Source organism: Mus musculus, chromosome 17, assembly GCF_000001635.26.
Source record: "Mus musculus strain C57BL/6J chromosome 17, GRCm38.p6 C57BL/6J".
Lineage (NCBI taxonomy): Eukaryota > Metazoa > Chordata > Mammalia > Rodentia > Muridae > Mus > Mus musculus.
In genome coordinates this window covers 50,962,498-50,984,864 of record NC_000083.6, presented here as the reverse complement: position 1 = coordinate 50,984,864, position 22,367 = coordinate 50,962,498, and the positions used below count along the sequence as shown (strand labels likewise).

Sequence of the window (22,367 nt, the reverse complement as noted above, 5' to 3'; positions counted from 1 at the left end):
CACGTGAGTTTTTAACCTAAAAGCTCTGAGTACAAAAGATAATTGGGAAGATAGAAAAGGGCAGGATATATATCTATTGTTTTGAAATTTTTTACTGTGAGACTACGTAGAGCTGTCACATAGTGCTTTTTAATGGAAATACTCAATTTTGCAATTTCTGTTATTTCAGTGTTTCTATTTTTGTCTCTAGGAGATCTAAGTCAAAATGGAAGAGGATCAAATTCTACCTTAGACACTGAAGGGACGTTCAATTCATATATGTAAGTGAAAATTACATACATTCACAGCTTTTGTTACAAGTTATGTTTACAAGATAGCATACCAGACACATACTTTTATAGAATTCTGGCCGTAGAATAGCAGGAACTAATTAATAACCATGCCTTTAAAATATCTCATAGATAAAGGACTTTGTGGTACACGACAGTCTGCAAGGTTAAGAAATAACAGAAATAACCTTCTAAGTTCTTACATGCATATTTTATCTTTTTGTCTTGTTAATTTTATAATGTTTATTAATTTTCTACTTTATTACATTAAAACCAAAGAAAAAGAAAGATTATTTCCAGTAATATTTGAAAATGTATATAATGGAACCAATGGAACTGATTTTCCTTGTAGGAAACCCCTTGCAAATTCAGTACTAATATATTTAAGCATTATAAGTTGCCCTTAGATAAATGAAAAATGATTTAATTTATATACGTTATTCTAATGAGTAATTATTTAGTTCTAATGATGTGTCCCAATGCTTTGGAACATGCACACACACTGTACACTTGACAACACATTTGCATACTGAGTGAGCTTCCATAGAAAGATACCAAATTTACTCCGTGATCTTTTAATGTCTTTATTTATGGACCTACTTCATTTAATTCATTGGAAGTGTGTCATTTATCTCTTCAGGTTACAGGCACTCTGTTAGCAAGGGCCCTGTATACAAAAAGCACTGGTAGGAATGTCGTGAATAATACTGTATTACAATCTGTTTATATTTGACCTTCTTATGTCATGGTAGTTGGGGTTTGTATAAGTTATCCATTTGTCAGTTGTCACTTCTGTTCCCACAGTGTTATAGAGGGATGCTGTCACAGCTGTGAAGCTTGTACATTGCCACCGTGTTTTCACAGTACCCATATTACCTTTATATGTTGCATTCTCCAGATCCTCCTTTTAGTCTTAAAGTATAGTGTATAGCTTGAAATATGGCATATTAAATAATAGATAAAATTGCTAACTGGGCATGCCATTGCTGATCAAAATAAATAACAGAGTTGAGTATAAAAGAAAACCATATGTTACACTTAGCATAGAACTGAGGAATATTCATACATGTAAAATCTATGGTTATGATACGATTTTTTTAAAGTACAAATTCAATGAAGCAAATGGAAAAAAGATATTGCAAAGGAAAACCATTTCTTTCTTATCTATGTACATCTTATTGATAAATGTTACAACTACATTCATATTTTAACTCATTATATTAAAAAGGATGTTTTAATTTAAAGATAGTTATTTTATGCTGTCCCTGACTTGTTCAGAGTTTAAAATATTTCATTGAGTGGTAATTTTGTTTTGAAAAAGAGCTATTGTTACAATGTATTGCCCAGTGGGTACTTGTGTTAACTAAATATTTTTAATTAATGCCCATCACTGTTGTAATATTAAGGCATTAATTTATTATAATTTAAAAGAGCAAGGTAAAAAGATCAACTGGTATAGTTTATGATAGTAGGTTTTTGATAGTTGGCAAGGCAATGCTGCTATTAAATGGTATTATAGTATTTAAGGTGTTAAACTAGGATTCCTTTTTACCCTGTAGGCAATAGCTCTTATAATGTAATTAACTTATTTTTGAATTTGACATTTAGGTTAAATGTAAAATTCATTGAAACACAGCTCTAGGGTATATTTTCATATTGATGTTAACTGACTAAAACCAGAAATTCATGCAGATTCGCACTACAGGAGTAGCAGAATCTGAGTTAAAATTTACTTTTGAAAATGTGAATTCTTTTTGTTATCATTATAGCTCTTTTAAACCAATGTGAAATAGTTTACCAGAAGAATGTATATCTTTTTTGTATAAGTTTGCCCTATCTAAAGTGCCTCAGATATCTTTTTTTGTTTTTATTACATGTGTATGTGTTTCTTTTGAGAGACTTGGCTGGTGTGCAATTCACTATGTAGACCAGGCTGGCCCTGAACTCATAGAGACCCCCCAACCTCCACCTCTTTAATGCTGATGTTAAAGGCATGTACCACCACAGTTGACTATAAATCTGTATAGTTAAGACAGTTGATCCTTTCAGCCTAGCACAAGCATTCCCATGCTGTTTTCTCGGATAGGTGCAGCCGTAGAATGGCTATACAGTGTTTAACATGTCTCTTTCCCACGAGTATTTAAAGGACTGAGAGAAAAAGTATGAATGAAAGCTTGTAGACAATGGGAGCGTGAAGCCAAGGAATTGTTACTTACGGTCACCACTGTCAGCTGCTAACATCCTTGCCTTGTTTCATCAGTGGGCTCTGCCCCCTTCTATCATCTGTCTTGCACTGGGCACCTTAATCTTGGGAGTGTTTGTCTTTTTACTCAAGGCTTGCACACCCCAGCAGCAGAGTAAGCTACGCTGCATCTGCAGCACAAGCTTTACTTGTTGTTGGAGACAAGGTCCTAATGTTAACTAAGCCGACCTCGGGCACTGGGATGCACCTGCTTCCGCCTCTCATGGAGCTGAGACTCCAAGCCGGTCACAGCAGTACTGCTTCCCATTTCCCTTCTTGTGATTGTATTATTGTAAAACAAAGTTGCCAAGTTTCAAGAGTCCATAGTTTGTAGGGCTTGCTACTTTAAAAAATATCTCAGTACTGTATATTGGCTGATAATCCTGACTGCAAATGCCTTGATGACTTTAAGTGGTTCTCCTGTGTGCACACTTTGAAGTGTGAGAAATTGAGTTGACATGAATAGTGTCAAGTGGTCAGGGCTGAATATTAGTTACTCTCATGTTACAACACTGTCACTGTCAGCTCTGTTGTCATCAAGCTTTGGGAATTGGTTGTATAACGGAACATAACTTCTATTTTGTTGTTGTTGTTGTTGTTGTTGTTGTTTTTTATGAGGCTGGGTTTTTCAATGTTGTCCTGGATGTGTTTGAACTCTCTATGTGGACCAGGCTGACCTTGAGCACTCAGTGAACCACCTGCCTGTGTCTTCCTAGTGCTGGGATAAAAGGCTTTTTCTATCATTCCCAGTTAAAAAGAAATCTTGCAGCGCAGTCTCTGAAACAGTGTTTCCGAAACAGTGTTTCCTTTACCTCTGTGCAACTAATTCTACAAATGTTAAAGATGAGGGCAAGCTGTTGTACTGTCAATGTCACAAATTAATATCTGGAAGTAGAACAAGTAAGTTTTGAAATTTAACGCTCAGGGGACGCTGAGTTTAGCCTTTGTGTGCCTAGTGCTTATCTGGAGGCTTTATCTGGCATTTGTATCTTTATGTAGTCTTCCTTCAGTGATTCAAATAGATTATAGTTATAATTAGCTCCTAAAACACCAATAAGATTATTATGCAATGTCTTGTTTTAGAAATTTTACTTAGAATTTGATTACATATCTCCTAACCATTTAAAATTTAAAATTTCTAAAAATTGAAAAGGCATTTTTGATTTTATAGATCATATTTTATACTTTTTAAAGGCCAATGTTAATGTCTTTTGTCAGATATTGATCTTTCTTTATTTCTTATATAATAATTAAAAGAGAATCTTGCAGAATATGGGAGAAGATAGTTTCTCTAAGTTCTGAGAAGATGCCTGACAGGCTATGTATGTAGCATGAGGTCACATTGTAAAAGAGATAATCTGTCTCTACCCAACACCTCTTCTCAAGGACAGCTGACCTTCTCCCTGCCAAAAGACGTAGCCCACTGCCAGCACATATGAATTCAGACTATTACATTAATCTGTTTAGCTGTAGTACCAGCTGCTTGTGTGATTTTAATTATCTGATTAGATGATATAAGTGACCTATGAAATAAATAGAAGGTGAACATTTAAAAACTACTACTATGTCTCTACATATCTTCTTTAAGAAATAAAATGATGATTTTCCACAAAAGTTCAAAGGATCTCATGTATATACATATATTTTATTTAGTTAATGTAGGACTTTACTTAGACTTTTAAGTTATAATTCCAACATAGAAAATTATCCTCAATTATCTGTAAAGCATAGGTTGGGTTTACTTAGCCAGAAATCTGTGGTAAATTTGGCTTACTAGCCAATTTGTTTAAAGATAACTCAAAACAGTTAGTATTCACTTGGAAACTGAAAATATTTCAAAGTTTTCATTCATCATCTTGTATTTTATAAGTGGCATAGGATAGAATGTTGTCATTGTAATTTGTTTTAAAATGAACATGTACATTATCTTTGATTCTAATTTTTCATAGTTCATGTATACAGTGGTAAATCATCAAATTTATTATTTTTTTCTATTTAATCCCATCTGACCCCAATTTTGAATGTGGTTTCTTAAGCTGTGCCATTCAGGAAAGTGTACTACTGGTATTTTTTCTGGATTTTGACAACTGAATAATTTCCTAGTAATTTTCAAGTACAGCATTGCAGATTTTAGTAGACACATACAATTTTCAAATCCAATTGATATTCAGTCACAAGTTATAGCCACCAAACAGAAGATTGCAATGATTTAGTTAGAAGTTCTGATTTTAAAAAATTAAATAGGTGAAAGTTACTTGGATAAGAAGGAAACTACGAAATTCTTCTGTGTGCCTTTTAGAAGGCTTAATAGATTCTTCACGTGGGTTAGAGAGGTGGCTTGTTGGTTACGTTTCATGAAGACATAAGGAAAACCCACTGAAAATAGAACTGAGCAATTGGAAGTGAACAAGCCGAAACATAGCAGTGCTATCTGTGAAGATCACAACTAAAGCCATTTATGTTCATGCTAACATAACAATGTCCGTGCTAACATAACAATGCATGGCTACGAAGATCAAAACCCATTTATATTCATGCTAAGGAAAATTAATTTACAAAGTGGAATGGATAACTATGTAAACAAACTGTTAATTAATGCAGAGACAAAAAACTGTTTTGCCAGTACATACAACATCCAGACAAAAATTACACTTGGATCTTAGGAATATTTTGGTAATATCAACATTTTTCTGTTGAGTGAAGAAGTGATTGCTGTGATTTACATTTTACCATGCTTGACACCTTGCATGTCACCCTCTCTATGTGTGTCTTTGAGAATGTGTAACTTCATGCCAGGCATAGTTGCATACATCCTTAATTCCAGGAATCAGAATACAGAGGCACGAGGATCTCTCTGACTTCAAGGGACAAGCTGGTCTACACAGCGAGGTTCGGGATAGCTAGGGTTACTTAGAGTGAGACCTTGTCTCAAAAACAAACCAAAACGAATTGTAATTTTTCTTTATAAGTATACTATTTGCACATTTCATTTCTGAAAATCCTCAACATGTGTTTCAAAATTTTAACCTTGTTTGTTTACCAACTATGCCCCAAAATTGTAAATTGGGATGCTCACATGGCAAAGCACTTACCATTCTTCTGAAGTTATAAAGCTTCCAAAGTGTGAAATGTTTCTAGTGTAGTACCATAGCCAGGGCACTTCATCTCTGAGTGAGTGAGATCCTCAGTGTCCTTCACCAAGAGATGCTTTGGTTTTCACAGGCCATATGTAATTGTTTTCCAAAGAACACTAATACAAACTAATTTAAATGCATCATTTACTTCTTATTAAATTTATCTTATCACATGGACCATTAGCTTCATTTTAAAATTTATTTTCTTGGATCTTCTTATATTTGTTGTTGAATCTTGTTTTATTTGGGCTCATGACCCAGATCTTTTTAGCATTGAATGTTTTGGTAACTAATAAACAACATAGTCATCTGTGGAGATTTGCTCTCCTAGCATTACTATATGTGAGAGAGCCGGGGAAGGTGGTGGTGGCAGAACACTAGGACAGGCGATGCAGTGTATGCGAGGGAAGAAGAAGGCACATCTCTGTCTCAGTTTTAAGCAGTTGCAGTTTTCATTTAGGGTGATTATATACCATGTCGTAGCATCATTTACACAGCTTTTAACCATGTATATTATTTAGGTTTTGATGGTGGTTTTCTTTCTTCTGGTGTGTTGTGTTAGTTTGTGTCATGTATGTTGTTGTCATGATATTCCTTGAACCTCTATAGTTGTCTGCTTTTAAAATGAAATGTCTCTATGAGTGGTATCCTTAAAACACTCTAAGGTAAATAACAGGAACCATGAGCTACATGATGCTATTTAAATTAACTTAAAACAAAATATGTAAGTTGTACTAATCAGATTTTAGCTGCTTGGTTGATATATGTAATTATTTTCATGGTGGAAAGTGAAATACAGAACTTAACTTTTACCTGACTGACTCTTTTAGATAGTGCTCACCTAGAAGTTGTCAAGTAGATTGTAGTTGTCATCTCTTCCTTCTCCTCTTCCTCCTCCTCATCTTATGGGTCAAACTCAACTAAAATCAACCAAGCAGAAACAAAGGAACTATACAAAGAATCAACAAAATCAGGAACTGGTTCTGTGAGAAAATCAGCAAGATAGATAAACTCTTAACCAAACTAACCAAAGGAAACAGAGACAGTATCCAAATTAACAAAATCAGAAATGAAAAGGGAGCTATAACAACAGAGCCTGAGGAAATCCAAAAAATCATCAGATCCTACTCCAAAAGCCTATACTCAACAAAACTGGAAAATCTGGATGTAATGGACAATTTTCTAGACATAAACCAGGAACCGAAGTTAAATCAGGATCAGATAAATGATCTAACCAGTCCCATATCCCGTAAAGAAATAGAAACAGTCATTAATAGTCTCCCAACCAAAAAAAAAAAAAAAAAACCCAGGACCACATGGGTTTAGTGCAGAGTTCTATCAGACCTTCAAAGAAGACCTAATACCAATAATCCCAATAATCCTCAAACTATTTCACAAAATAGAAAGATAGGGAACTCTGCCCAACTCCTTCTATGAAGCCACAATTACTCGGATACCTAAACCACACAAAGACCCAACAAAGAAAGAGAACTTCAGACCAATTTCCCTTATGAATATCAATGTAAAACTACTCAATAAAATTCTAACAAACCAAATCCAAGAACACATCAAAACAATCATCTATCATGATCAAGTAGGCTTCATCCCAGGGATGCAGGGATGGTTTAATTTACAGAAATTTATCAATGTAATCCACTATATAAACAAACTCAAAGAAAAAAACATATGATCTATCATTTCATTAGATGCTGAGAAAGCATTTGACAAAATTCAACACCCCTTCATGATAAAAGATTTGGAAAGATCTGGAATTCAAGGCTCATAGCTAAACATAGTAAAAGCAATATACAACAAACCAGTAGCCAACATCAAACTAAATGGAGAGAAACTTGAAGCAATCCCACTAAAATCAGGGACTAGACAAAGCTGCCCACTCTCTCCCTACCTATTCAATATCGTGCTTGAAGTCTTAGCCAGAGCAATTAGACTACAAAAAGAGATCAGAAGGATACAAATTGGAAAGGAAAAAGTAAAAAAAAACCAAAAAACAAATCACTATTTGCAGATGAAATGATAGTAAATATAACTGACCCAAAAAATTCCACCAGAGAACTCCTAAACCTGATAAACAACTTTACCAAAGTGGTTGGATATAAAACTAACAAATCAGAAGCCTTCCTCTACTCAAAGGATAAACAGGCTGAGAAAGGAATTAGGAAAATGGCACCCTTCACAATAGTCACAACTAATATAAAATAACTTGGTGTGACTCTAACCAAGCAAGTGAAAGATCTGTATGTCAAAGACTTCAAGTCTCTGAAGAAAGAAATCAAAGAAGATCTCAGAAGATAGAAAGATTTCCAATGCTCATGTTTTGGCAGGAATAATATAGTACAAATGGCCTTCTTGCCAAAAGCAATCTACAGATTCGGTGCAAACCTCACCAAATTTCAACTGAATTCTTCATAGAATTAGAAAGATCAATTTTCAAATTCATCTAGAATAACAAAAAACCTAGGATAGCAAAAACTATTCTCAACAATGGAAGAACTTCTGGAGGAATCACCATCCCTAACCTCAAGTTGTACTACAGAGCAATTGTGATAAAAACTACATGGCATTGGTTCAGTGGCAGGCTGATAAATCAATAGAACAGAATTGAAGACCCAGAAATGAACCCATACACCTTTGTTCACTTGATCTTTGACAAAGGAGCTAAAACCATCCAGTGGGAAAAGACAGCATTTTCAACAAATGGTGCTTGTTCAAGTGGTGGTTAGCATGGAGAAGAATGCAAATCAATCCAATCTTATTTCCTTGTACAAAGCTCAAGTCTAAGTAGATCAAAGAATTCCGCATAAAACCAGAGTCACTGAAACATGAAAAAGAAAGCGGGGAAGAACCTTGAGGACGTGGCATAGTTGAAAATTTCCTGAACAGAACACCAATAACTTATACTCTAAGATCAAGAATTGACATATGGGACCTCTGAAAATTGTAAAGCTTCAGTAAGGCAAAGGACACTGTCAAGAGGACAAAACGGGAACCAACAGATTGGGAAAAGATCTTTACCTATCCTACATCTGGTAAAGGGCTAATATCCAATAATATATAAAGAACTCAGGAAGTTAGACTCCAGAGAACCAAATAACCCTATTAAAAAATGGGGTACAGAGCTAAACAAAGAATTCTCAGCTGAGGAATACTGAATGGCTGAGAAGCACCTAAAGAAATGTTCAACATCCTTAGCTATCAGAGAAATGAAAAACAAAACAACCCTGAGATCAAAACCTCAGGTGACAGCAGGTGCTGGTGAGGATGTGGTGAAAGAGGAACACTCGCTCATTGCTGGTGGGATTGCAAAGCTGGTATAACCACTCTGGAAATCAGTTTGGTGGTTCCTCAGAAAATTGGACATAGTACTATCTGAAGACCCAGAAATACCACTCCTGGGCATATAACCAGAAAATACTGCAATATGTAATAAGGGTGCATGCTCCTTTATGTTCATAGCAGCCTTATTTATAATAGCCAGAAGCTGGAAAGAACCCAGATGTCCCTCAATTGAGGAATGGATACAGAAAATGTGGTGCATTTACACAATGGAGTACTACTCAGCAATTAAAAACAATGAATTTATGAAAGTCTTAGGTAAATGGATGGAACTAAAAAATATCATCCTGAGTGAGGTAACCCAATCAAAAAAGAATAGTATGCACTCATTGATAAGTGTTTATTAGCCCAGAAGTTTGGAATACCCAAGATATAATTCACAGACCACATGAAGCTTAAGAAGAAGGAAGACCAAAGTGTGGCTACCTCAGTCCTTAGAAGTAGGAATAAAACACCTATGGGAGGAGATACAAAGTGTGGAGCAGAGACTGAAGGAGAGACCATCCAGAGATGGCCCCACATGTGAATCTGTCCCACATACTGTCACCAAACCCAGACACTATTGAGGATGCCAAAAAGTGCTTGCTGACAGGAGCCTGATATGGCTGTCCCCTGAGGGGTTCTATCAGTGCCTGACAAATACAGAACTAGATGCTCTCAGGCATCCCTTGGACTGACCACAGGGTCCCAAATGGAGGAACTAGAGAAAGGACCGAAGGAGCTGAAGAGGTTTGCAGCCCCATAGGAGGAACAACACTATGAACCAACCAGTACCCCCCAGAGCTCCCAGGGACTAACTTAACCACCAACCAGGGAGTACACATGGAGGGAACCGTAGCTCCAGCTGCATATGTAGCAAGAGGATGGCCTTGTGGGTCATCAGTGGGAGGACAGGCCCTTGGTCCTGTGACAGCTCTATGCCCCTGTGTCGGGGAATGCCAGTGCCAGGAAGCAATTTTGGTGTGGGCTGGTGAGCAGGGGAAGGGGGAAGAGGATATGGGGAGTTTGGGAGGGGAAACAAGGAAAGGGGCTAACATTTGAAATGTAAACAAGGAAAATATCTCATAAAAATGAAAAAGAAAAAAAAAGAATATTTTACATATTTTATCTTTTTAAAGTATATTATGGCTTTAAGTCATTAACTGTAATTTAACTCACTCCTTTATATTCTATAGAACATAAAATTAAGCTCAAGATTTGCAGTATTTGTTCATTCCAAACTGGTATCAGAACTTTTTGACATATTTTAGCATGTGTCCATGTATGAAGTTCTCCTCGCCTTTGTCTCAGTGGCACTTCACTGCATAACGACATAGTTTACCTAGATTTTTAAGGAAATTACTTTAAGCTTGTGGGTAATTGTACATTCCATTTTCTGTGTATGTATATATGTATGAACGATATACCCTGATGTTTCATTACACAGGGGAGAAAGGCTTGAAATAAGAGTAACTTCTGAAAAATTCCTGATAAGAGGAAGCAAGAAGCCAGTAGAGTTACTAATTGCCTTTTAGAGACTCGGAGTTCCCTCATTACCTGTGATTTAAGCTAAAAATGAGGTAATTATAGATAACATGAGTGCTTGTCTGGTTGATGTTGGCACCTGCAGGCCTAGCGTTGCCGCTTGCCATGTCTGGTGCCACGGTTTACAGTCGGATGCTGACATACTTCATTTATACTTGCCATGCTTCTGTTGATTCTCAGTCAGATGGCTTCTGTGCTCTATGACTAGTATTTTCAAAATCTGTCCTTTAAATGGCATTACGTACAATGCTGGAATTATAACATACTCCTTTAGCTCTTAGAATTCCTTATTATAGTTTTACATAAACTAGAAAACGATTTAAAATGTTCTCTTTTCCCTTTGTATTTGCCTTTAAAATATAGTCATAAATGATATGACCATGTTTTAAAGCTCATCTTGTACATTAGAAGTATAAAATTGTGCATACCTTCTAGTGATCACAAGGTTTTCCTCATCAGCTACATGACCATCTCTGAGATCTCCAGTCCCATTACTTCCTGGTCACAGAAGCCAGCGAATCTTCCTTCACTTTCTTTTCCCACATTCTTTTTTTTTTTTTTCTTTCACTTATGGTGATATAACCCTTTTCTTCCCCACTGAACAGTTCCTATATTGTTAGATGCCAAAATAACTGTGTGTCCAAATGATAGAGCTTTCCAATATCATATATCCTTTCCCCTTCCTGTGGTTGTTTGAGTTTTGTTCTCCCACCTCTTTTTCTCTGTGTTGTCTGCTGTCTGAGGTTTTAAATCATTCCTGAGGGACACTGTTCACCTCCAGATATCGGAAACTCGGGTAGAAATAAATCATCATACAAATGAGAGACACTCTGTCTATAGAATATAGACATATTCTGTAGTTTATGATAAGTTAGATCACTGATTAAACTTCTCTAAATTTAGCATATAATTATGCATCACTTCAGTTACAAAATTATTAAACAATAGATTTAGAAGACACCAATTAGAAACTCCAACAGCATGTGTAAGTCCTGTACACACAAGAAGTCATTTGCAATGAATGTCTGCCTGAGAGGGAAAATGAGTTTTCTTTAATAGAGTGATACTTGGTATATTTCCACAGCCCTGGACAGGCCTCAGGCTTCAACACAAAACTGACTTCATGCTTTTACCATTTGGTTTTTTCTCTTTGTGTGTTCAGTGTGTGTGTGTGTGTGTGTCTGTCTGTCTGTCTGTCATCTGTGTGTATGTCTGTGTCTGTGCTTATACTTTAGGACTTGGGTTTTGGTTTAGACTTTGACTCTTTTAAAAGAGAAACAATATTAAATGGGATGAGAAGAGAAGGTGTATAGGCAAGGAATTGAAGAAGAGGAAAGAATATGACCAAACTATGTGTGAAAAAAAATATATTTTGGAACATGAAAAATTTAAGAAGTTTTACATCAATTCTTGATGAATATTAGGAAACATTAAAGTATATAATTGAAAATAGATATCTTTGTAATCACTCTGTATTCACTTATTGAGTATTCTGAGTAGTTTCATAGGATTAGCTGTTGTGACACACACCTTTAAACTCAGTACTGATGAGGTAGAGGCAAACGAATCTCTGTATGTTTAAGGCCTGTCTGATTCAGGCTAGCCAGGGCTACACAGTGAGATATTCTGTTAAAACAAACAAAACGATTTCCATGTCAAAAATAAAAATCAAGAAAAACAAGCCATTGCAGGAGGTTAACTATGGGACTAAGTCTTATTAAAGGAAATTCAGCAATTGCTGCAAACAACAACAGTAACAACTCTTCTGGTTTGTTGGTTTGGGTTTAGAGTTTTTTAAGGAACAATTGCTCAGTTGCTACAGACTTGGCCAGTTTTATTCACTCACAGTAATCTCTTTGAGAAGTACCCGGGTAATTTCAAGTTCTTAACACCACTTTATCATATGAATCCCAAGGCCTGCACTGCTAATCCATTATCAGCATCTACTGGCTGATTGTTTTCAGGGATCTGGTACCTGCAATGGTAGAGTCCTTGCCACTTGGTGGCACTAATGCTTTTTTTAAGGAGTGATTAAAGTCTAGGTCTCTACACCCAAACTCAGGGAACATCATAGAAAAAAGGACCTAAAGATTGTAAGAGCCAGAGGGCCAGGATGTCAGCTGAAAGTTGTGTCTTCTATACACAACAGGGAAACTTTACCTATGAACTTTCAATGATACCATATAACACAAAAACAGTGACACCATTAGTTGCTAAGCCATGAAGGATGAAGGATATCACTCACACAAAACCCCACTCCTAGGTGAAGAGCTACATTGACTGTCAAGGGAGGAAAAAATATGACTTCTCTAGGCATGAGCCCGTCTAACTGGTTATCCAGCACCAAGTGGTAAGCCTTATAAGCATTCACTTGAGCAATACTAACTAAAGCAACTTAGTTCTATATTAGTTTGTGTGTTTATAAAATAATAATATTAATGAAAAAGAAACCCATTAATTTCAGTTATTTGTGAAGATGTGGGAAGAGGTGGAGGGAACACAAGGAGTGGGGAGATCATGTTAATACATTACTCATGAAATCTTTTAAAAAGTAAAAATATAAAGAATTCTTAAACATTTAGATATACCAGACCATTCGTCACTGCTTATAGTCATAACACATCTTCCTCATTCTGACTATTAAGAAGTTATTTTCTGCCCTTACATTGAATATTAACTCACGTCGGAGGAGAAGAAACGATTGTGGTCTTTTTCCTGCTTAATAGACAGAGCTCATTTCCCTTGTGTCTGGGTTGCACTGTGTCTTTTAGTTTACTTGTTCTAGAAGGGCACTTTTCTTAATTTACATTGATTTTTTTTTTATTTCTCTTTTGAGCAGTTTTATTTTTCTAACTATTTGTTTCCTTGTTTGAAAAGAGGAGTTAAAGACACATATCCAAAGAGACTAGTTCCCATAGGAACTAAAAGTATTTGGCCTAAAATATTAGAATTAGCATTTTAGCATTTGGTGGCATCACTGTCAGGTTTTGGTAACCCAGATTACCTGCTACCCTTATGTGTACTTTCGTGCACATATATTTGTCAGTCTAAAATATAGTATAAGATATAATTTCCTGACTACTTTTCCTTTAGTTTTGCTAAATAAACTGGAAAAAAAAAACTCTACCAGCAGGTCTTTGGTATTTCTTATTATTTTATCTTAAGTTCAAAATCAGTTTTATCACTCATGTATGCTCATTAAACAAACAAACAAAAGATTATTTTAGTTTGGCTCTTTGGTAGTCTGTTTAACTTTAGATAGATCTATTCTTGTTACAAAATTTAAGTAGCTATAATTTTAGTTATTTGTATTTGGAGTTTTAATTATAATAAAGCCAGTTTTTTCTACCCAAGAACTTTGTTAAGCTTATCATCATTATTTTAAAAATTCATGAATTCACTCCCCTAGCTTCACACCTCAATGAGGCTCTATGAATTCTAAGCACTTGGTAAATACTTCATAAATATTACTTTATATTATAGTTTATTAGTCAAATACTATTCCATAGAAAAGACAGTATCTTAAAGTCTTTATGTGTCTTTTTTGTTAGAGCTCTCATCAATTTGAAATGGTACACCTTAATTAGAACTATACATATGAATAAGCTTAGATGATTGTAAATTTCAGTGATGTTTCTAATTCATTTGCCTCAGTCTCTTTCTCTGTACCAGCCTGCAGTCAAGGTACAGGCTCTTATTCATGGTAACTAATAATTGTGTTCCATTATTTAAGAAGCACATAACTTGACCTTAAAAGCCTGTTGCCCTTGACAGGATAGGATGGCAGTCCTGCCACTAGCCACAGTTAACCTTCTGTAGCTTCTTCACCCTCGTGAATAGGAACTCATTATGGAGGGGACTGGAAGGCACTAATTCATACTTTTCCCTATTCAAAATTACTGGTGTTTTCAGGTCATAAAAGTGCTTGTTTTTGATTTGTTTGTTAGAAATTAAGTTTAATTTGGGATTCGAAGTGAAGATATGCTTCCTTATCTCATCTTTTAACACTGATTGCTAAGTACTTCATAAAAACACATCATGGGTATATATGTGGAACTATTTTGAATTGAGAAAACACTTACTTATTATTTAATACAGTAAGTCCAAATGTGTATGGGTCTGGATTTATCTACTGGGACATGGGTAATCTATCAGTGGCCACACTCCTAAAGAAAAGTGACTCTTTGTATTAGTCAAGGTTCTCTAGAATAACAGAACTTAAAAGAATGAATCTTATAAAATAAATTTATTAAGATGACTTATAGGCTGAGGGTCCAACTACTCCAACAATGCCTGACTATGAATGGATGGTCCAATTGTTTAATTGTTTAGTCTACGAGGTTGGATATCCCAGCTTGTCTTCAGTATATACCAGAATCCCAAAGTAGGCTTTAATATCAGGGAAGGAATGGGCTTTCTAGGGAGGTGAGCACAAACAGGCAAAGAGAAAACCTTCCTTATTTCATGCTTTTATATAGGCTTCCAGCAGAAGGTATAGCCCAGATTATAGACATAGATCTTTCTATCTCAAAAGATCTGGATTAAAGATGTGACTTGCCACCTCCAAGATCCAGATTGAAGGTGTGTCTTCCCAACTCAGAACTAGATGAAAAGTGTGTCTTCCCACTTTAAATAAGTAAAAAATCTTCACAGGTATGCCCTTCATTTGTGGGCTTTATTTAATTCCAGATGTAGTCAAGCTGTCAACCAAGAATACCCATCACTCCTCTCCCCAGGCAGCCATCACTTGCAGAGCTCCTCATCCTGGTCTGGGCACCTCAGGAGCCCATCCCCACTGCATGCTATGACAGACTTGATTGATCTTGGGCAGGACATGTGTACATAACCATAGCTGCTGTGAGTTTGTGAGTTCAATGCCACCATGCTACTTTAAAAAATAATTTTGCCCTGCATCAGAGACTGAAATACCTATGCCTCTGAACTATGTCCTCAGTCCTTATAACAGTTTCTCAAGACAGATATTGTGTCATTTCTCAAAACCAATGGACTCTGACCAATGACAGGCTTGTGTTCTGAGATTTCAGTAGCTTTCTCTTTAGGATATCTTTCTTCAGAGGTTGTGTCTGAGGTTTTGGCTTTGATAATGAATTTTTACATCTCATGTCAATTTTATTTTAGTATTATGGAATTTTTCACTAATTTTTTAAAACCAATCTCAGTAGCCTCAACTGTTGACAAATGATTCTTAATGTTTAGTTCGGTTGCATGGTGGTGTGAATGTGGGTCTGATTCCTCTAGCCAAACTCAGTAAATGGATTGGGACAATTAATTTCCAATTGTTTCCCAGTTGAACAGATTTACTTGTATATTAATGAGACACAGGTGTTGGGCCCCTGGTGCCTGCATGCCTGGGAGGTATATTTCAGTTGTTTATCTACTCAGCCAGAGGTACTGCAAAAAATTCGGGCTGGCCTGTAACAGTTTTTTTTACACTGAGGCTTTTACATTTTTTGATGTTTTCTTGAAGTTTCCATGTACCAGTTAATATTTTCACACTGACCATGTAAAAAGAAGTTGTAGGGAATAGGAAAGAGCATGCACAGTTTAAAAGGGTAGTATTCTTTTACATTTAACTGAGTGGCTTAGCAGGAAAGAAAACAGGATTATTCGGAGTTATATCATGTGAGAAGTCAGTATAACTAAGAGGCTGCTTTTTCATTATGTAATTTTGAAACATATATCTTTGTTAACAGATAAATGTGTCATATATTCTTATTAAAACTCATTTTTCTTATACATTCACTGAACTACACTGCCAGTGTTTCACAGGAAATAGAATAGCCTCCATAGACATTACAAAATTCAAAGCTAGGATAATTATAGCGATCTACATATTCATTAAATCTACAGAAGAACTGTGTCCAAGAAGACAGCCATTCGTTCAGATACAGAACACCACTAAATACATACATTTTAAAAGTTAAATTTCTTAGGCTATTTAAAATTAGTTTCCTGTAGCACTCCTCTTGTAGTAGAAGGATTTTAACAAAAGGACACCCCTGATCTGGTTCCTTTCCTACAGGAAAGAATGGGAAGAACTATTTGTAAACAACAATTACTTGGCAACAGTAAGACAGAAGGGGATTAATGGGCAGCTGAGAAGCAGCAGGTTCCGCAGCATTTGCTGGAAGGTAAGAAGAAAATATTTATTTACAGTTTGTGGTTGCAGTATATCAACACATTAGCTGATGCCCTGGAAGATTACCCACACAGGGATCACTGAAATTTCAGGATATTTCTCTCCCAACTTCTTAGCCATTCATGGTTCTCTTTCCTAGGACATTTACTAACAATTTGAAGCTGCCTGGGCAGGTGGAGCTAGCAAATGAATCTCGGAAGTAGCTCTTTTCATCTCTTTTAATGGGGAACAGTTCAGAGCTGCACGTTACCTGAGGAGGCTTTCTCCGATTTTCTGGGAAGTTGGGCAGGAGAAGTGGAGAGTAAGCCTGAGGTTCCTGTTCCAGGAGCATCTCCCATGCAGTCATCCCTTTGTCTTCCTGAGAAGCACATGGAAAGACTTCACAGTCTTTTGTTCAAGATAGAAAATGGAGGCAACCAGGGGAGGAGAAGGAAATTGGGTCATTCTCCTTCAGAGAGAAAGGGTCATTGGTCAACAAAACTGGGAATTGATGATCTGCAGTTATCATTTTAATTGCTTTGAAAAATTAGCCCTTTTTCTTTCTTAAAATGAATGAATTTGGGTGTGGACTTATTTTTTAAATGACCTTTATCAGTATTTTAAGGCAATCTGCATAAATTGAGCCTACAGAGTTTGTACAAATCAAAAAAAAGTTAGAAATACGTGATTTATTATATAGTTCTGGATTTAATAATTTAGATTTAATAATGAAAATACATTTTTCTCTTTCTAGAGGCAGTCAGGAGACATGCTGCTAGGAAATTTGTATTCAAATATTTGTGCCCCACCCTCACTCTCTGTTGCTTAACTTTAAATATATTTCATTTACTAAAATAAGTCAAAGCCTAGATTTATTTTATTATTGTGTTAAACTAAATTAAATCAAATTTGTCATTTTAAGAATGCTTATTTTCATAAGCTGATTGCCAGTTGTAAATTACATTCTTTGCTGTAAAAGGAATGGCTTCACTTCTTTGACTATGCCCTCAGTCCTCAGATGGCTTGGTCTTCTTCTGTTTTCTTCAAACAGAGTATGAAATCTAGGAATTGCTTACCAGGTGTTGCATGCAGTAACTTCCTAGCATTCTCAGGTAGATTAGACTTAAACCTCCAGGAGTTTTTTCTTTATTTAGAATAAGTCATCAAGAAAGCGTAAATGAATTTTGTGGTTTAAGTTTTTAATTTTTGCTTTTAACCTTTGCTTATTTGGTTTTGAGTTTTATGGACATACTATCTGGAATTGAAATGAGTATATTGAGTGAAACATGTTATAAGCTGGGTATTTCTCTGAATTTTCAAACAATTTTATTAGTCTGGTTTCATACTTAGTAGATTTTTTTTTATATACAATGATTTCTCTTTTTCTTCCCCAACAGCTCTTTCTTTGTGTTCTTCCTCAAGATAAAAGTCAGTGGATAAGTAAAATCAAAGAACTAAGAGCCTGGTATAGCAGTATTAAAGAAATAGTAAGTAAATGTTACTACTGAAATTATTTGCATCTGCCTCCTTAAAGTTCACTAGCCTCTAACCATTCTGCATCTCTTTTCTTTACCAGCACATCACTAACCCAAGGAAGGCTGCCGGCCAGCAGGATCTGATGATCAACAACCCCCTATCACAGGATGAAGGAGTACAGTGCCTTTTTTATTACTTTTGTTTGTTTGCTTGATTGTGTGGTTGCATATATTTCTATGATTCATGTGTGTGTCTGGTACCTGTGGAAGGCACAAGAGCCTGAAGGTTTCCTGGAGCTCCAGCTGTATGAGCTACCCTGTGGGTGCATGCAGCCAACCAAATCCCCTGCAGGAGCAGAAGGGGTTCTTAACTGCTGAGTCATCACTCTAGCTCCTTTCTCTATATGAGCTCCATCCTTTTTTTTTTTTTTTCATTCTGAAAACTGCACTTTAATGACTTCTGTCATCTGTGTAGGGTAAAGGGCACCTTATATGAAAATTCCTATACAAACAGGATATTTCATGATCAGTGTATTCATTTCAAAACACTGAACTTGGTACGTGTGTGTGTGTGTGTGTGTGTTACATGTGCGTATGCACACAGGTAGAGGCCAGAGGTAGACATTGTATCCTGCTTTACCATCCTTTGCCTTATTCCCTTGACACTAGGTCTCTCACTGAAGCTGAAGCTTGCTTTCTGCTAGGCTAGCTGAGTAGCGTTCACTTGTCTCTGCTCCCCAGTGCTGGGGTTTCAGCTACAGAAGGCCACAGTCAGCTTTGTGTGTGGATGCTGAGGATTCAAACCTAGGTTAATGCTTGCATCTTATCTGCCAAGGTAGCTACTCAGCAGCTATGGGCCTAGTTCTTGAAGGTTCTACCACCTCCCAGTAATATTAAGCAAAAAAGCATTTAACACAGAAGTCTTTGGGGACTATCAGAATCTACATCATAGTAATTTTACTTTGAGTTATCCACTGTACTATAAATTATTTCTTGCTTTTTATATACAGGAATGCTCTATTTTTGAAAAGCAAATAATGTTTTAGGTTGACTGTTGTCTTCCAAAATATATTTCATTGTTTTTGTAAATTTATATAGTTGAGTATGACTTTAAACATATTTACATTAATATGAGCTGTGTTTCAATATAAAACTGGCTACCTGTTTTCTTGGACTGTGTTTTCCTTGATGGAAAAATTTCCAGACTTTGACTAATTTAATTAAAAACATTAACCCATTAAAACATAGGAAAATAAATGGATTGTCTATTTGTCCCTGGCTAACTTTCAGTCTACATAATTAACTTCTAATTATAGGTTTGTATACATAGTCCAAGATTAATTTTTCATGATCAAAATTAAACTTTTTGGTACTTGCCTCCAAGCCTGACCACTTGGGTTCATATTCTTAAGTGGTGTGTGTGTGTGTGTGTGTGTGTGTGTGTGTGTGTGTGTGTGTGTGTGTGTTATAAGGAATGGCACTAGGCGTAAGAACAAGGGATCAATTTTTTTGTTGTTTTTGTTTTTGTTTTTTTGTTTTTTTGTTTTTCGAGACAGGGTTTCTCTGTGTAGCCCTGGCTGTCCTGGAACTCACTCTGTAGACCAGGATGGCCTCAAACTCAGAAATTCACCTGCCTCTGCCTCCCAAGTGCTGGGATTAAAGGCATGCACCACCACCGCCTGGCTGCAAGGGATCTCTTAAGAACTAACTATAAAGTTGAAGAGCATCCAGATGAGAAGAAAGCTCTTACATCAAGGTTGTGGTGGAAAGGGAGGTCCTAACGACGGCCTCAGAGGTTCTACTTAGCAGCACTGTCCTTGGGGGAAAAAGAAAGCATTCACTACCCATAATGATTCTGAAGAAGCTCACATTCCTGGGAAGTTTAGGGGCAGTTATTCCTTAACTGGAACTAGATAACTTACTTGTTACTGCTCTATACCTGTGTCTTTAGCTCAATCATTTTCTCTCACTTTATAGGTATACTAGCATTTTTCTGATTCATAAGCTTTTCCATAGCAACATAAAATATTAAGTAATTTTTAGGATGGTTAGTTTTGTTTCTTTGTTTTCCTCAGACCGAGTTCTACTATATGGCCTTGTGTAGACTGAAACTCACTACGTAGACCAGGCTGGCTTCACACTTAAAGAGATCTGCCTCCAGTATGAGGAGATGAAATGTGTGTTCCACCTTACCCTGTTTGATTTTTTTTTTTTTTTTTTTTTTGGTTTTTCGAGACAGGGTTTCTCTGTCTAGCTCTGGCTGTTCTGGAACTCACTTTGTAGACCAGGCTGGCCTCGAACTCAGAAATCCTCCTGCCTCTGCCTCCCGAGTGCTGGGATTAAAGGCATGCGCCACCACGCCCGGCTTTGATTTTTTTTTTAATAAATTAATTCATGTTTTACACTCATATTCCATTCCCCACCCCTACCCGATCCACCCTCCCACTGCTCCACATCCCATACCTCCTCCCCATTCCCCTGTCTCCACATGGATGCTCCCACCCCCACCTGACCTCTAAACTCTCTGGGGCCTCCAGTCTCTTGAGGGTTAGTTGCATTGTCTATGATTGAACAGAGACCTGGAAGTCCTCTACTGTATGTGTGTTGGGGGCCTCATTTCAGTTGGTGTTTGCTGTCTGTAACCGGTTTTTAAGTTAGTTTTAGACTTTTCCTATAAGCTTCCATTTTAAACACTCATATATATTCCTCTGAGATTCAAAATAAGCAGTGGCAGTAGTACCTTCATCCTGCAGAGGCGAGAGAAACTTCACAAGTGCACTCAGTAAGGGACTAAAACATGGATACTTTTATTTTAATAAAAATTATTTCTGTCTCAGATTCTTATCTAAGATATCCAAAATGACAGCTTAGAGAAGAATAAATTCAACCACTTATATTACTAAATTGAAGTCATAAAAGTCAAGCAGTGTGAGATTATTCTAATTAGGTTGTTCTCGTTTTTTCCAGAGTCTTTGGAACAAGTTCTTTCAAGATAAAGAACTACGGTCCATGATTGAGCAAGATGTCAAAAGAACGTATGTAGAGCAATGTTTTGTTCACAAATTCAAAATAGTGTTACTTCTTTGTAATATTAACAACATGTAAGACCCACTGAAGATCCTTAATTGACTGCAGGATTCCACATGCTTTAATGCAAAGTTACTTTTATGGAATAAGTTTTCATTCTGTCATAGAATGGCCAATTGTATTCAGGGTTTGAGACAATTTATATTCTGAGGGTTAGGGCACACCATGTGCGCAAAGTTCTCTTTAGTTCAAGTTATGTATCGTCTCAGGGGCAAGGTCAAATGAATTCAGGCTCTATATAGTCAAAAGGACATCTCATGCTTGGAAGCATTATTTTGGATATTCTAAATAACAATGGATAAGATGACAGTAATCTAAAATGAAACCCAACCTTATTATTACAACTTGGAGGGCCACAAAGCACATTCTAAGAGCAGACCATGTTTCGGAAGAAGACAGATTACAAGACTCTTGTCTTATTTACTTCGAGTTTTCTTACAAGGTCTCATTAATCTCCAGACACAGCTTCATTCGCGGACCATGTTCAGAAAGTGCACAAGAGCATACCTGGGCAGAAGCATTCATCTGTATTAGAAAATACTTTGTCTCAGAGCACTGAGAAGCTCCCAAGCTAATCTCGCTTTCTCACAGTCAATACCCCCGGGGTAAGAGGCCAGAGTTTCCTGCCCTCTTAATTGCTATTTAAAGAAAACTTCTCTTACCTTCTTTAAGGACAGAACGTCCCATTGGTTACCAGATATTGAGGTCCCTACAATCTCTACTAGTAGCAAAGAAACAAACCTCATGAGGCAAGAAGGAAACTTGTATTAGAACAATGTAGTCAGTGCTGCTTCAGACTTCTAGAGTCTGACACCAGGCCCGTTTATATTAGATATATATAGGCCCAGTACAATTTTGGAGAAAACAAAATGCCTGGTAATATCTATCCCAAGCCCATGTGTATAAAACACCTGATCCATCAAGTTTCCTCAGACCTCTGCAGGTACTCAGTGAAATAAACACACACACACACACACACACACACACTTTTAGAAAGAAGGCATAAACCCATTGTACACTTATTGCTGGTGTCCCCAATTCTCCATAATTTGCTAAGGTGAAATTGATGAACCAATAATATGTACATTAATATTTTACTTATGTATTATATAAGTATGCACACACACACACACACACACACAC

The 22,367-nt window shown here is 36.5% G+C and overlaps 1 protein-coding gene across 7 annotated transcripts in view; it reads left to right on the top strand.

Annotated features, from left to right (window-relative positions):
- The window catches only part of Tbc1d5 (TBC1 domain family, member 5), a 448,076-nt gene that overhangs the window by 196,335 nt on the left and 229,374 nt on the right, over positions 1 to 22,367 (top strand). For all 7 annotated transcript variants that reach the window (XM_030250062.1, NM_028162.4, NM_001285991.1 and 4 more), the window contains exons 4-8: positions 191 to 260; positions 16,567 to 16,675; positions 18,060 to 18,149; positions 18,239 to 18,313; positions 21,105 to 21,172. Coding sequence is in view for 6 of the 7 variants with exons in the window: in NM_028162.4 (NP_082438.3) it covers positions 191 to 260; positions 16,567 to 16,675; positions 18,060 to 18,149; positions 18,239 to 18,313; positions 21,105 to 21,172 (412 nt within the window). In the remaining variant the exon portion in view is untranslated. The remainder of the gene's footprint in view (positions 1 to 190; positions 261 to 16,566; positions 16,676 to 18,059; positions 18,150 to 18,238; positions 18,314 to 21,104; positions 21,173 to 22,367) is intronic.